The sequence below is a fragment of the Nerophis lumbriciformis genome, linkage group LG34 (assembly GCF_033978685.3).
Source record: "Nerophis lumbriciformis linkage group LG34, RoL_Nlum_v2.1, whole genome shotgun sequence".
In the NCBI taxonomy this organism is placed as follows: Eukaryota; Metazoa; Chordata; class Actinopteri; order Syngnathiformes; family Syngnathidae; genus Nerophis; species Nerophis lumbriciformis.
The window spans coordinates 22,761,017-22,773,992 of NC_084581.2; the positions used below are offsets into that span (position 1 = coordinate 22,761,017).

At 38.5% G+C, this 12,976-nt stretch overlaps 1 protein-coding gene across 1 annotated transcript in view; it reads right to left on the reverse strand.

The window, feature by feature from the left end:
• Positions 1 to 12,976, reverse strand: part of LOC133576551 (steroid hormone receptor ERR2-like) — a 415,815-nt gene that overhangs the window by 13,834 nt on the left and 389,005 nt on the right. The window contains exon 10 of the mRNA XM_061929856.1: positions 11,847 to 12,116. Within this exon, the coding sequence (XP_061785840.1) occupies positions 11,847 to 12,116 (270 nt within the window). The remainder of the gene's footprint in view (positions 1 to 11,846; positions 12,117 to 12,976) is intronic.

Consider the following 12,976-nt stretch of genomic DNA (forward strand, 5'->3'; position numbering starts at 1 on the left):
TAGGGATAAAGATTATTTATGTATTTAATATTTGTTTACTTACTATGGTATATTATTTGGTTATTTATTATTTATTCACTGTTCTGTTACAGAGCACAAGGAAATTGGATAAAATTGCTATGGTATGAAAAGGGGTAAAATTAAATAAGCTCAGCTTCTTCCTACTCCTTTTCAAACGCGCTGTAATGAAACAACTGGAAATATGTGATGCATTACATTGTATCGTATGTATGTTCCAAATAAACTGAAACTGAACTGAACTGAAAAAAGGTGTGTCACTGATATATATTATTATTATTATTGTTTTTAAATTCTAATAATGTAATTAAACCGTGGTTAACTTCTTTTTGCTTGGCACTCAGCATCAAGGGTTGGAATTGGGGGTTAAATCACCAAAAATGATTCCCGAGCGTGACCACCGCTGCTGCTCACTGCTCCCCTCACCTCCCAGGGGGTGGAACAAGGGGATGGGTCAAATGCAGAGGATAATCTCACCACACCTAGTGTGTGTGTGACTATCGGTGGTACTTTGACTTTAAACTTGTACAACTATTCAGCATGTTAATATGCGAGTTAAAACATCACCTGTACAGTTAAAAGTTTTACAAAGGCAACAGATGAATCATAATTTGGTAATTTGATTAAAAATGGATCCTGAATGTGCTCAAAATGATAAAAGGCTGCGGACTGACGGCGTCTAAACGGCGAAGCGGAGTAATCCGGTGCACGGACATGTAAATGAGGAAAAAAAGAAAAAGGAAGGAACGTACAAGGCTAATTATGTTCCTAACTGACTGATTAAGTCTCTTTTACCAGTCGCCTTCTGTGTAAATTGCGTTTCTATCTTGGGAAATTAACTAGGCTATGTGGACCGCACATGTGTTGCTGCACTCTTCATGTTAATACTCATCTGATCCGCTCTTTTATGTAGTGTGTGTGTGTGTGTGTGTGTGTGTGTGTTCTTGTATTTCTACCTTTCTTGACACATCAACAAGGAAAAGTACCTTCCATATGAGGACCGGTGAACAAGTTAGGACGGAAATCATGGTCCCCATACAGAAAACCATTGCATCTAATAGAGAATGTCTCATTTGCACCCCTGGTGGTGAAATCTATCAAAATTAGGGTGGTCCCAAAAAGGAGGGATTTTTCAAATTGACTTTGTGTCTGTTTTAAAAGTGCTCCCCCTATGGCCAACATATGAAATAACAAGTGTGTGTAAAAATGTTAAGTGCTTCCCCTTTGGCCAACATACGTAATAACAAGTGTGTGTAAGAAATGGAAATGCGCCCCCTTTGGCCAAAATTAATAAAAGAAAGAAAATAAATATGTATATGGCGACATACTGTAATAACTTGAAGTAAATAATGAAGATTAAAAATCAATTACCAACAAAACTAGTTACTGCTTTTAGGTTGTTTTTTTTAAACTAAAAGCAGTCTTTTTCTCACAATGTGTCGACTTTTTTCTTATAAAATTGGGAATAATTTCTCATAATCTTTCTGCTTCTGTAATATTGCAACATTTTCTCATAAAATTATTACTTTTTTATGTAAAATTATTACTTTTTTATGTAAAATTATTAGTTTTTAATGCAAAATGGTGACATTTGTCATATAAAGTTCTGACTTTTATCACATTATTGCCAATTTGTTTTGTCGTTCTTGTAAAACGGTGACATTTTTTGAGTAAAATTGTGACTTGTGTCATAATTTTGCCAAGCAAAAATTCAGATGATTATCATAATAGTGCCAAAATGTTTAAGCTTTCATAAAACTACCAAAATGTTAAGCTTTTCTTGTAAAATTGTCACTGGTATGGAGTAAAATTCCAACTTTTATCATAATATTGCACACATGTTCAGTTTTTCTTGTAAAATTTGGAATTGCGTTGAGTAAAATGACGACTCTTATTATAATACTGCAAACATGTGTGTGCATATATTATTAATGTTGTAAATACACATTTTTATACATCTAGAAAGGGTGGTCCTAAAGAGGTAGGCATTTTTCGGAGGTCTCAAGAAGGTGAAAAATACAATAATGTGTGTGTGTGTGTGTGTGTGTGTGTGTGTGTGTGTGTGTGTGTGTGTGTGTTCTTGTATTTCTACCTTTCTTGACACATCAACAAGGAAAAGTACCTTCCATATGAGGACCGGTGAACAAGTTAGGACGGAAATCATGGTCCCCATACAGAAAACCATTGCATCTAATAGAGAATGTCTCATTTGCACCCCTGGTGGTGAAATCTATCAAAATTAGGGTGGTCCCAAAAAGGAGGGATTTTTCAAATTGACTTTGTGTCTGTTTTAAAAGTGCTCCCCCTATGGCCAACATATGAAATAACAAGTGTGTGTAAAAATGTTAAGTGCTTCCTTCCCCTTTGGCCAACATACGTAATAACAAGTGTGTGTAAGAAATGGAAATGCGCCCCCTTTGGCCAAAATTAATAAAAGAAAGAAAATAAATATGTATATGGCGACATACTGTAATAACTCGAAGTAAATAATGAAGATTAAAAATCAATTACCAACAAAACTAGTTACTGCTTTTAGGTTGTTTTTTTTAAAAACTAAAAGCAGTCTTTTTCTCACAATGTGTCGACTTTTTTCTTATAAAATTGGGAATAATTTCTCATAATCTTTCTGCTTCTGTAATATTGCAACATTTTCTCGTAAAATTATTACTTTTTTATGTAAAATTATTACTTTTTTATGTAAAATTATTAGTTTTTAATGCAAAATGGTGACATTTGTCATATAAAGTTCTGACTTTTATCACATTATTGCCAATTTGTTTTGTCGTTCTTGTAAAACGGTGACATTTTTTGAGTAAAATTGTGACTTGTGTCATAATTTTGCCAAGCAAAAATTCAGATGATTATCATAATAGTGCCAAAATGTTTAAGCTTTCATAAAACTACCAAAATGTTAAGCTTTTCTTGTAAAATTGTCACTGGTATGGAGTAAAATTCCAACTTTTATCATAATATTGCACACATGTTCAGTTTTTCTTGTAAAATTTGGAATTGCGTTGAGTAAAATGACGACTCTTATTATAATACTGCAAACATGTGTGTGCATATATTATTAATGTTGTAAATACACATTTTTATACATCTAGAAAGGGTGGTCCTAAAGAGGTAGGCATTTTTCGGAGGTCTCAAGAAGGTGAAAAATACAATAATGTGTGTGTGTGTGTGTGTGTGTGTGTGTGTGTGTGTGTGTGTGTGTGTGTTCTTGTATTTCTACCTTTCTTGACACATCAACAAGGAAAAGTACCTTCCATATGAGGACCGGTGAACAAGTTAGGACGGAAATCATGGTCCCCATACAGAAAACCATTGCATCTAATAGAGAATGTCTCATTTGCACCCCTGGTGGTGAAATCTATCAAAATTAGGGTGGTCCCAAAAAGGAGGGATTTTTCAAATTGACTTTGTGTCTGTTTTAAAAGTGCTCCCCCTATGGCCAACATATGAAATAACAAGTGTGTGTAAAAATGTTAAGTGCTTCCCCTTTGGCCAACATACGTAATAACAAGTGTGTGTAAGAAATGGAAATGCGCCCCCTTTGGCCAAAATTAATAAAAGAAAGAAAATAAATATGTATATGGCGACATACTGTAATAATTTGAAGTAAATAATGAAGATTAAAAATCAATTACCAACAAAACTAGTTACTGCTTTTAGGTTGTTTTTTTTAAAACTAAAAGCAGTCTTTTTCTCACAATGTGTCGACTTTGTTCTTATAAAATTGGGAATAATTTCTCATAATCTTTCTGCTTCTGTAATATTGCAACATTTTCTCGTAAAATTATTACTTTTTTATGTAAAATTATTACATTTTTATGTAAAATTATTAGTTTTTAATGCAAAATGGTGACATTTGTCATATAAAGTTCTGACTTTTATCACATTATTGCCAATTTTTTTTGTCGTTCTTGTAAAACGGTGACATTTTTTGAGTAAAATTGTGACTTGTGTCATCATTTTGCCAAGCAAAAATTCAGATGATTATCATAATAGTGCCAAAATGTTTAAGCTTTCATAAAACTACCAAAATGTTAAGCTTTTCTTGTAAAATTGTCACTGGTATGGAGTAAAATTCCAACTTTTATCATAATATTGCACACATGTTCAGTTTTTCTTGTAAAATTTGGAATTGCGTTGAGTAAAATGACGACTCTTATTATAATACTGCAAACATGTGTGTGCATATATTATTAATGTTGTAAATACACATTTTTATACATCTAGAAAGGGTGGTCCTAAAGAGGTAGGCATTTTTCGGAGGTCTCAAGAAGGTGAAAAATACAATAATGTGTGTGTGTGTGTGTGTGTGTGTGTGTGTGTGTCTGTGTGTGTTCCTGTATTTCTACCCTTCTTGAGACATCAACAAGGAAAAGTACCTTCCATATGAGGACCGGTGAACAAGTTAGGACCAAAATCATGGTCCCCATACGGAAAACCATTGCATCTAATAGAGAATGTCTCATTTGCACCCCTGGTGGTGAAATCTATCAAAATTAGGGTGGTCCCAAAAAGGAGGGATTTTTCAAATTGACTTTAAATGATAAATGAGTTGTACTTGTATAGCGCTTTTCTACCTTCAAGGTACTCAAAGCGCTTTGACACTACTTCCACATTTACCCATTCACACACACATTCACACACACATTCACACACTGATGGAGGGAGCTGCCATGCAAGGCGCTAACCAGCACCCATCAGGAGCAAGGGTGAAGTGTCTTGCTCAGGACACAACGGACATGACGAGGTTGGTACTAGGTGTGGATTGAACCAGGGACCCTTGGGTTGCGCACGGCCACTCTTCCACTGCGCCACGCCGTCCCTTAAAACAGACACTTTGTGTCTGTTTTAAAAGTGCTCCCCCTATGGCCAACATATGAAATAACAAGTGTGTGTAAAAATGTTAAGTGCTTCCCCTTTGGCCAACATACGTAATAACAAGTGTGTGTAAGAAATGGAAATGCGCCCCCTTTGGCCAAAATTAATAAAAGAAAGAAAATAAATATGTATATGGCGACATACTGTAATAACTTGAAGTAAATAATGAAGATTAAAAATCAATTACCAACAAAACTAGTTACTGCTTTTAGGTTGTTTTTTTTAAACTAAAAGCAGTCTTTTTCTCACAATGTGTCGACTTTGTTCTTATAAAATTGGGAATAATTTCTCATAATCTTTCTGCTTCTGTAATATTGCAACATTTTCTCGTAAAATTATTACTTTTTTATGTAAAATTATTACTTTTTTATGTAAAATTATTAGTTTTTAATGCAAAATGGTGACATTTGTCATATAAAGTTCTGACTTTTATCACATTATTGCCAATTTGTTTTGTCGTTCTTGTAAAACGGTGACATTTTTTGAGTAAAATTGTGACTTGTGTCATAATTTTGCCAAGCAAAAATTCAGATGATTATCATAATAGTGCCAAAATGTTTAAGCTTTCATAAAACTACCAAAATGTTAAGCTTTTCTTGTAAAATTGTCACTGGTATGGAGTAAAATTCCAACTTTTATCATAATATTGCACACATGTTCAGTTTTTCTTGTAAAATTTGGAATTGCGTTGAGTAAAATGACGACTCTTATTATAATACTGCAAACATGTGTGTGCATATATTATTAATGTTGTAAATACACATTTTTATACATCTAGAAAGGGTGGTCCTAAAGAGGTAGGCATTTTTCGGAGGTCTCAAGAAGGTGAAAAATACAATAATGTGTGTGTGTGTGTGTGTGTGTGTGTGTGTGTGTGTGTCTGTGTGTGTTCCTGTATTTCTACCCTTCTTGAGACATCAACAAGGAAAAGTACCTTCCATATGAGGACCGGTGAACAAGTTAGGACCAAAATCATGGTCCCCATACGGAAAACCATTGCATCTAATAGAGAATGTCTCATTTGCACCCCTGGTGGTGAAATCTATCAAAATGAGGGTGGTCCCAAAAAGGAGGGATTTTTCAAATTGACTTTGTGTCGGTTTTAAAAGTGCTCCCCCTATGGCCAACATATGAAATAACAAGTGTATGTAAAAAATTTTAAGTGCTCCCCCTTTGGCTAACATATGAAATAACAAGTGTGTGTGAGAAATGGAAATGCGTCCTCTTTGGCCAAAATTAATAAAAGAAAGAAAATAAATATGTATATGGAGACATACTGCAATAACTTGAAGTAAATAATGAAGATTAAAAACCAAATAACAATAAATAATAAAATGGGCCGGCGTGGCGCAGTGGAAGAGTGGCCGTGCGCGACCCGAGGGTCCCTGGTTCAATCCCCACCTAGTACCAACCTCGTCATGTCCGTTGTGTCCTGAGCAAGACACTTCACCCTTGCTCCTGATGGGTGCTGGTTAGCGCCTTGCATGGCAGCTCCCTCCATCAGTGTGTGAATGTGTGTGTGAATGGGTAAATGTGGAAGTAGTGTCAAAGCGCTTTGAGTACCTTGAAGGTAGAAAAGCGCTATACAAGTACAACCCATTTATCATTTATTTATTTATCATTTATAACCAACAAAAAATTAAATAACTTTTTTTTTTTAACTAAAAACAGTCTTTTTCTCACAATGTGTCGACTTTTTTCTCATAAAATTGGGAATAATTTCTCATATTCTTTCTGCTTCTGTAATATTGCAACATTTTCTCATAAAATTATTACTTTTTTTTAATGTCAAATTATTACTTTTTAATGCAAAATGGTGACATTTGTCATATAAAATTCTGACTTTTATCACAATATTGCCAATTTTGTTTTTGTCGGTTTTTTTGAGTAAAATTGTGACTTTTGTCATAATTTTGCCAAGCTAAATTCCAATGATCATCATAATAGTGCCAAAATGTTTTTAAGCTTTTTTTTTTTTTTTTTTTTTTTTTTAATAAAACTGCGACTTTTGTCGAGTGAAATTACGACTCTTTTCATAAAACTGCCAAAATGGTAAGCTTTTCTTGTAAAATTGCAACTGGTATGGAGTAAAATGGCAACATTTATCCTAATATTGCACAAATGTTCAGTTTTTCTCGTAAAATTTGGACTTGCGTTGAGTCAAATTATGACTTTTGTTATAATACTGCAACAATTTGTGTGCATATATTATTAATGTTGTAAATACACATTCTTATATATCTAGAAAGGGTGGTCCTAAAGTGGTAGGCTTTTTTCGTAGGTCTCAAGAAGGTAACAAATACAAGAATGTGTGTGTGTGTGTGTGTGTGTGTGTGGAGCGGGAGGCTTGGGGCAGAATGCAAAATGAACTTTGAAGAAACAATTTCCATGTAATCCGTCAGCAGGCCGCCGTCGATCCCGTCGATACTCCGCTAATTACAAAATCAATGTCCATGAATTTCCACAGCTGTCACACCCACAGGGCCCAAAGCCGGCAGCGTTCAAAGGAGCCGACGCTGCCCTCTCGGCCCCTCTCTCGCCTCAACCCTACCATCCTCTCTCACGCGTCTCCCTTTACCTCCTCGTTCGCCCGTAGAGAGTTTGTCATCACACGGCGACTAAACCCCTTAGCTCGGCGTTTTTTTCCTCCCTCCCGGTCGGGCAGGAGAAAAGGCAGCTATAGCGGCACAATTGATTAGTGTGGGGGGGCCGAGGGGGGCGGGGGGGGCAAACTGTCGATACAGGAGCGCCAGCATCTTCACATCGGAACAAACGAGGCCCGTCGCTGCCTGACGCTCATTCCACTCCACTTAACACATTTTATTGACAGCCCCTGTTTTCCTAATGAAATGCTAAATATATCATGGCAGCTACTGTTATGGAGACGGAGAGAAGCAGAGCGCAATGTGACACATTACACACACACACACACACACACACACACACACACACAGTGGGTGTTAAATTAAAACGGGGCCCCGCCGTCGACCTTTTTTTGTCCCGTCTTATCTCGATACCCTTCAGCGTGGCAGCGATGGGCGCGCCAGATACAGGAGACAATTTGGGTTTTTATTTCTTTGTTTGCTTTAATTAGAACTTTCAGATTTTTAAGGCTGCCAAAGATGGGTATCACAAAGCACAATAAAGGGAAAATGAGGCAGCGCAGGGGTTAGTGCGCGTGCCTTGCAATAAGAAGGTCCTGGGTTCGATCCCAGGGCTCAGGGTCTTTCTGTGTGGAGTTTGCATGTTCTCCCCGTGACTGCGTGGGTTCCCTCCAGGTACTCCGGCTTCCTCCCACCTCCAAAGGGGGTAGGTTGATTGGCAACACTAAATTGGCCCTAGTGTGTGAATGTGAGTGTGATAGTTAAAGTTAAAGTACCACTGATAGTCACACACACACACACTACCTACCTACTCAGTGGCCTAGTGGTTAGAGTGTCCGCCCTGAGATCAGTAGGTCAAGAGTTCAAACCCCGGCCGAGTCATACCAAAGACTATAAAAATGGGACCCATTACCTCCCTGCTTGGCACTCAGCATCAAGGGTTGGAATTGGGGGTTAAATCACCAAAAATGATTCCCGGGCGCGGCCACCGCTGCTGCTCACTGCTCCCCTCAGCTCCCAGGGGGGTGATCAAGGGTGATGGGTCAAATGCAGAGAATAATTTTGCCACACGAAGTGTGTTTGTGACAAAAATGAGCTCAGATGAATCCTGTTTCAACTGATCATCCTTGAGATGTTCCTACAGCTTAACTGCAGTCCACCCGTGGTAAAAAATGATTGGACATGATTTGGAAAGGCACACACATGTGAAGTGAAGTGAATTATATTTATATAGCGCTTTTCTCTAGTGACTCAAAGCGCTTTTTACATAGTGAAACCCAATATCTAAGTTACATTTAAACCAGTGTGGGTGGCACTGGGAGCAGGTGGGTAAAGTGTCTTGCCCAAGGACACAACAACACTGACTAGGATGGCGGAAGCGGGGATCGAACCTGGAACCCTCAAGTTGCTGGCACGGCCACTCTACCAACCGAGCTATACCGCCCCTTATATATAGACATGTGCCATGTCTATATATAAGATACCACACTTGACAGTGCATCGAAAGAATTGTCTGTAGACCTTCGAAAAAGGATTGTCTAGAGGCACTAATCTGGGGAAGGGTAAAGAAAAATATCTTCTGCCTTGAAGGTCCCAATGAGCACAGTGGCCTCTATTATCCGTAAATGGAAGAAGTTTGGAACCACCAGCAATCTTCTGGGAGAAGGGCCCGAGTCAGGGAGGTGACCAAGAACCCGATGGTCCCTCTGTCAGAACTGCAGCATTCCTCTGTGGAGAGAGGAGAACCTTCCAAAAGGACAACCATCTCTGCAGAAAACCACCAATCAGGCCTGTATGGTATAGAGGCCAGATGGAAGCCATTCCTTCGTAAAAGTTTGCCAAAATGCACCTGAAAGTCTCTCAGACCATGAGAAACAAAATGATCTTGTCTGATTAACCAAAGATTGAACTCTTTGACGTGAACACCAGGCGTCATGTTGGGAGGAAGCCAGGCACCGCTCATCACCAGGCTAATATCATCCCTATAGTGAAGCATGGCGGTGGCAGCGTCATGCTGTGGGGATGGTTTTTCAGCGGCAGGAACTGGGAGACTAGTCAGGATAGAGGGAAAGATGAACGCAACAATGTAAAGAGACATCCTGGAAGAAAACCTGCCCCAGAGCGCTCTTGAACTCAGACTGAGGCGACGGTTCATCTTTCAGCAGGACAACGACCCTAAGCACAAAGGAATGGCTTCAGGACAACTCTGTAAATGTCCTTAAGTGGCCCAGCCAGAGCCCAGACTTAAATTTGATTGAAAATCTCCGGAGAGATCTAAAAATGACAGCGCATCAACACTTCCCATCCAACCTGCTGCAAAGAGGACTGGGCAAAACTCCCCAAAGATAGGTGCGCCGAGCTTGTGGCATCGTATTCAAAAAGACGTGAGGCTGTGATTGCTGCCAAAGGTGCATCAACAAAGTATTGAAGTGCATTATATTTATATAGCGCTTTTCTCTAGTGACTCAAAGCGCTTTTTACATAGTGAAACCCAATATCTAAGTTACATTTAAACCAGTGTGGGTGGGACTGGGAGCAGGTGGGTAAAGTGTCTTGCCCAAGGACACAACGGCAGTGACTAGGATGGCGGAAGCTGGGATTGAACCTGCAACCCTCAAGTTGCTGGCACGGCCACTCTACCAACCAAGCTATACCGCCCCCTGTGAATACTTATGTTCATGTGATCTTATTTAAAAAAAAATATTTTTAATACATTTGCAAAAATTGAAAAACATATTTTTCTCATATTGTCATTATGGGGTATTGAGTGTAGAATTTTGATGACAGAAATGAATGTATTCCTTTGTGGATTAAGGTTGTAACATAACAAAATGGGGAAAAAGTGGTATACTTTTCAGATGCACTGTATATGAGTGCAAAAAAACGCTTGCCAAAGATCCTCTAAATCAGGGGTGCTCATTACGTCGATCGCGAGCTACCGGTCGATCTCGGAGGGTGTGTCAGTCGATCACTAGCCAGCCATTAAAAAAATAGTCCTAAAAATGAGCGATCATAAATCTTCACTATGACGTCAATTTCGTCACTTGATTGACATTCACTGCACCCGAGGGTCTTCTCAGATGACGCTGGCTGCTGCCAGCTCATTAAAATTACCGACTGGAAGGCGAGAAACACTTTATTTCAACAGACTCTGGCGTGTACCTGTCGTCAACTCCAAAGACCGACTGCACAGTTGCACAATAAAAGCGCTACTTCCTCCTGCCTGCGCTACCAAAATAAGAGTCTCAGAAAGCTGGCGTGCACAAGCTAGCAAGCTACGGAGTTTGCCAACAATGTATTTCTTGTAAAGTGTATACAAAGGAGTACGGAAGCTGGATAAATAAAATGCCAAAAACCAACCACTTTCATGTGGTATTGGACAGAAAGGAGGACTTTTTTTCTCCTCCATTCGAAAATGCGGACCTTATTAGCACTACTGTCTGATTCCAATCAATGCAAGTGATCAGAATCAGGTAATACACCAACTTATATTCTTGTCTTCATGAAAGAAAGGAATCTATATGTGTTAAACATGCTTGTATTATCTTTAAACACCTTTAACTTATTAACAATATTAACTATATGGGTTAAACATGCTTGTTTTATCTTTAAACACCTTTAACTTATTACCAATATTAACTATACGTGTTAAACATGCTTGTATTATCTTTAAACACCTTTAACTTGTTAACAATATTAACTATATGTGTTAAACATGCTTGTATTATCTTTAAACACCTTTAACTTGTTAACAATATTAACTATGTGTTAAACATTCTTGTATTATCATTAAACACCTTTAATTTATTAACAATATTAACTATATGTGTTAAACATGCTTGCATTATCACTAAACATCTTTAACTTGTTAACAATATTAACTATATGTGTTAAACATGTTTGCATTATCTTTAAACACCTTTAACTTAACAATATTAACTATATGTGTTAAACATGCTTGTATTATCATTAATCACCTTTAACTTGTTAACAATATTAACTATATGTAATAAACAAACTTGTATTTTCATTAAACACCTTTAATTTATTAACAATATTAACTATATGTGTTAAACATGCTTGTATTATCATTAAACACCTTTAACTTGTTAACAAAAACATATGTTTCATAAATAAGTAAATATAAATGATATATATGAATGAGGTAGATCCCCACGACTTGATCAATTGAAAAGTAGCTCGCCTGCAGAAAAAGTGTGAGCACCCCTGCTCTAAATAAAAGGAGTGCTCTGCTGACCTACTTCAGGAACGCTAGTCAAAGATCCTCTCTGTGACAGAAGAGCAGGGCTGTTTTGACCGACTGGCTGAGCTCACCTGAGTTGGCGAGCGCGATGGCTTTGAGCGTGACAAACTCCTCCTTGTCGACGCGCAGCTTCTTGTAGCGTCGCACCAGCGGCAGGATGGCAATGTGCAGGTCCAGCAGGCCCGAGCTCCTCGCCTGCTCCTCGTCCACCACGTAGTCCTCGGCGTAGACGATCTCGTCCTCGCAGGGCAGCGAGCGGAAGACGATGCTGAGCACCAGGATCTCCATCCAGGCGCTCTGGAGGAGGCTCATCTGGTCGGCCAGGGAGAGTGTGGAGAAGCCTGGGGGAAAAAAACAACATGGGCATTAACAGCTGTGGCTGTAGGCAACCTCCTGATATTGTGAAGTATCACATTTCCGGTGTGAAAGTTACTGTTGTTGACATGAACCTATCAGCAGTATTAATGCTGGCTCAGTACTTTGCTCCTTACTGCTTACTGTTGCTGCTGGGTTGTGTGACGTACAAAACCCAAAACCAGTGAAGTTGGCACGTTGTGTAAATCGTAAAAAAAAACAGAATACAATGATTTGCAAATCCTTTTCAACTTATATTCAATTGAATAGAATGCAAATACAAGATATTTCATGTTCGAACTGGAAAACGTTATTTTTTGCAAATATTAGCTCATTTGGAATTTGATGCCTGCAACATGTTTCAAAAAAGCTGGCACAAGTGGCAAAAAAGACTGAGAAAGTTGAGGAATAGTCATCAAACACTCATTTGGAAAATCCCACAGGTGAACAGGCTAATTGGGAACAGGTGGGTGCCATGATTGGGTATAAAAGCAGCTTCCATGAAATGCTCAAGTCATTCACAAACTAGGATGGGGCGAGGGTCACCACTTTGTGAACAAATGCGTGAGCAAATTGTCGAACAGTTTAAGAACAACGTTTCTCAACCAGCTATTGCAAGGGATTTTGGGATTTCACCATCTACGGCCCGTAACATCATTAAAAAGTTCAGAGAATCTGCACGTAAGCGATGATATTACGGACCTTCGATCCCTCAGGCGCTACTGCATCAAAAAGCGACATCGGTGTGTAAAGGATATCACCACATGGGCTCAGGAACACTTCAGAAAACCACTGTCAGTAACTACCGTTTGTCGCTACATCTGTAAGTGCAAGTTAAAACTCTACT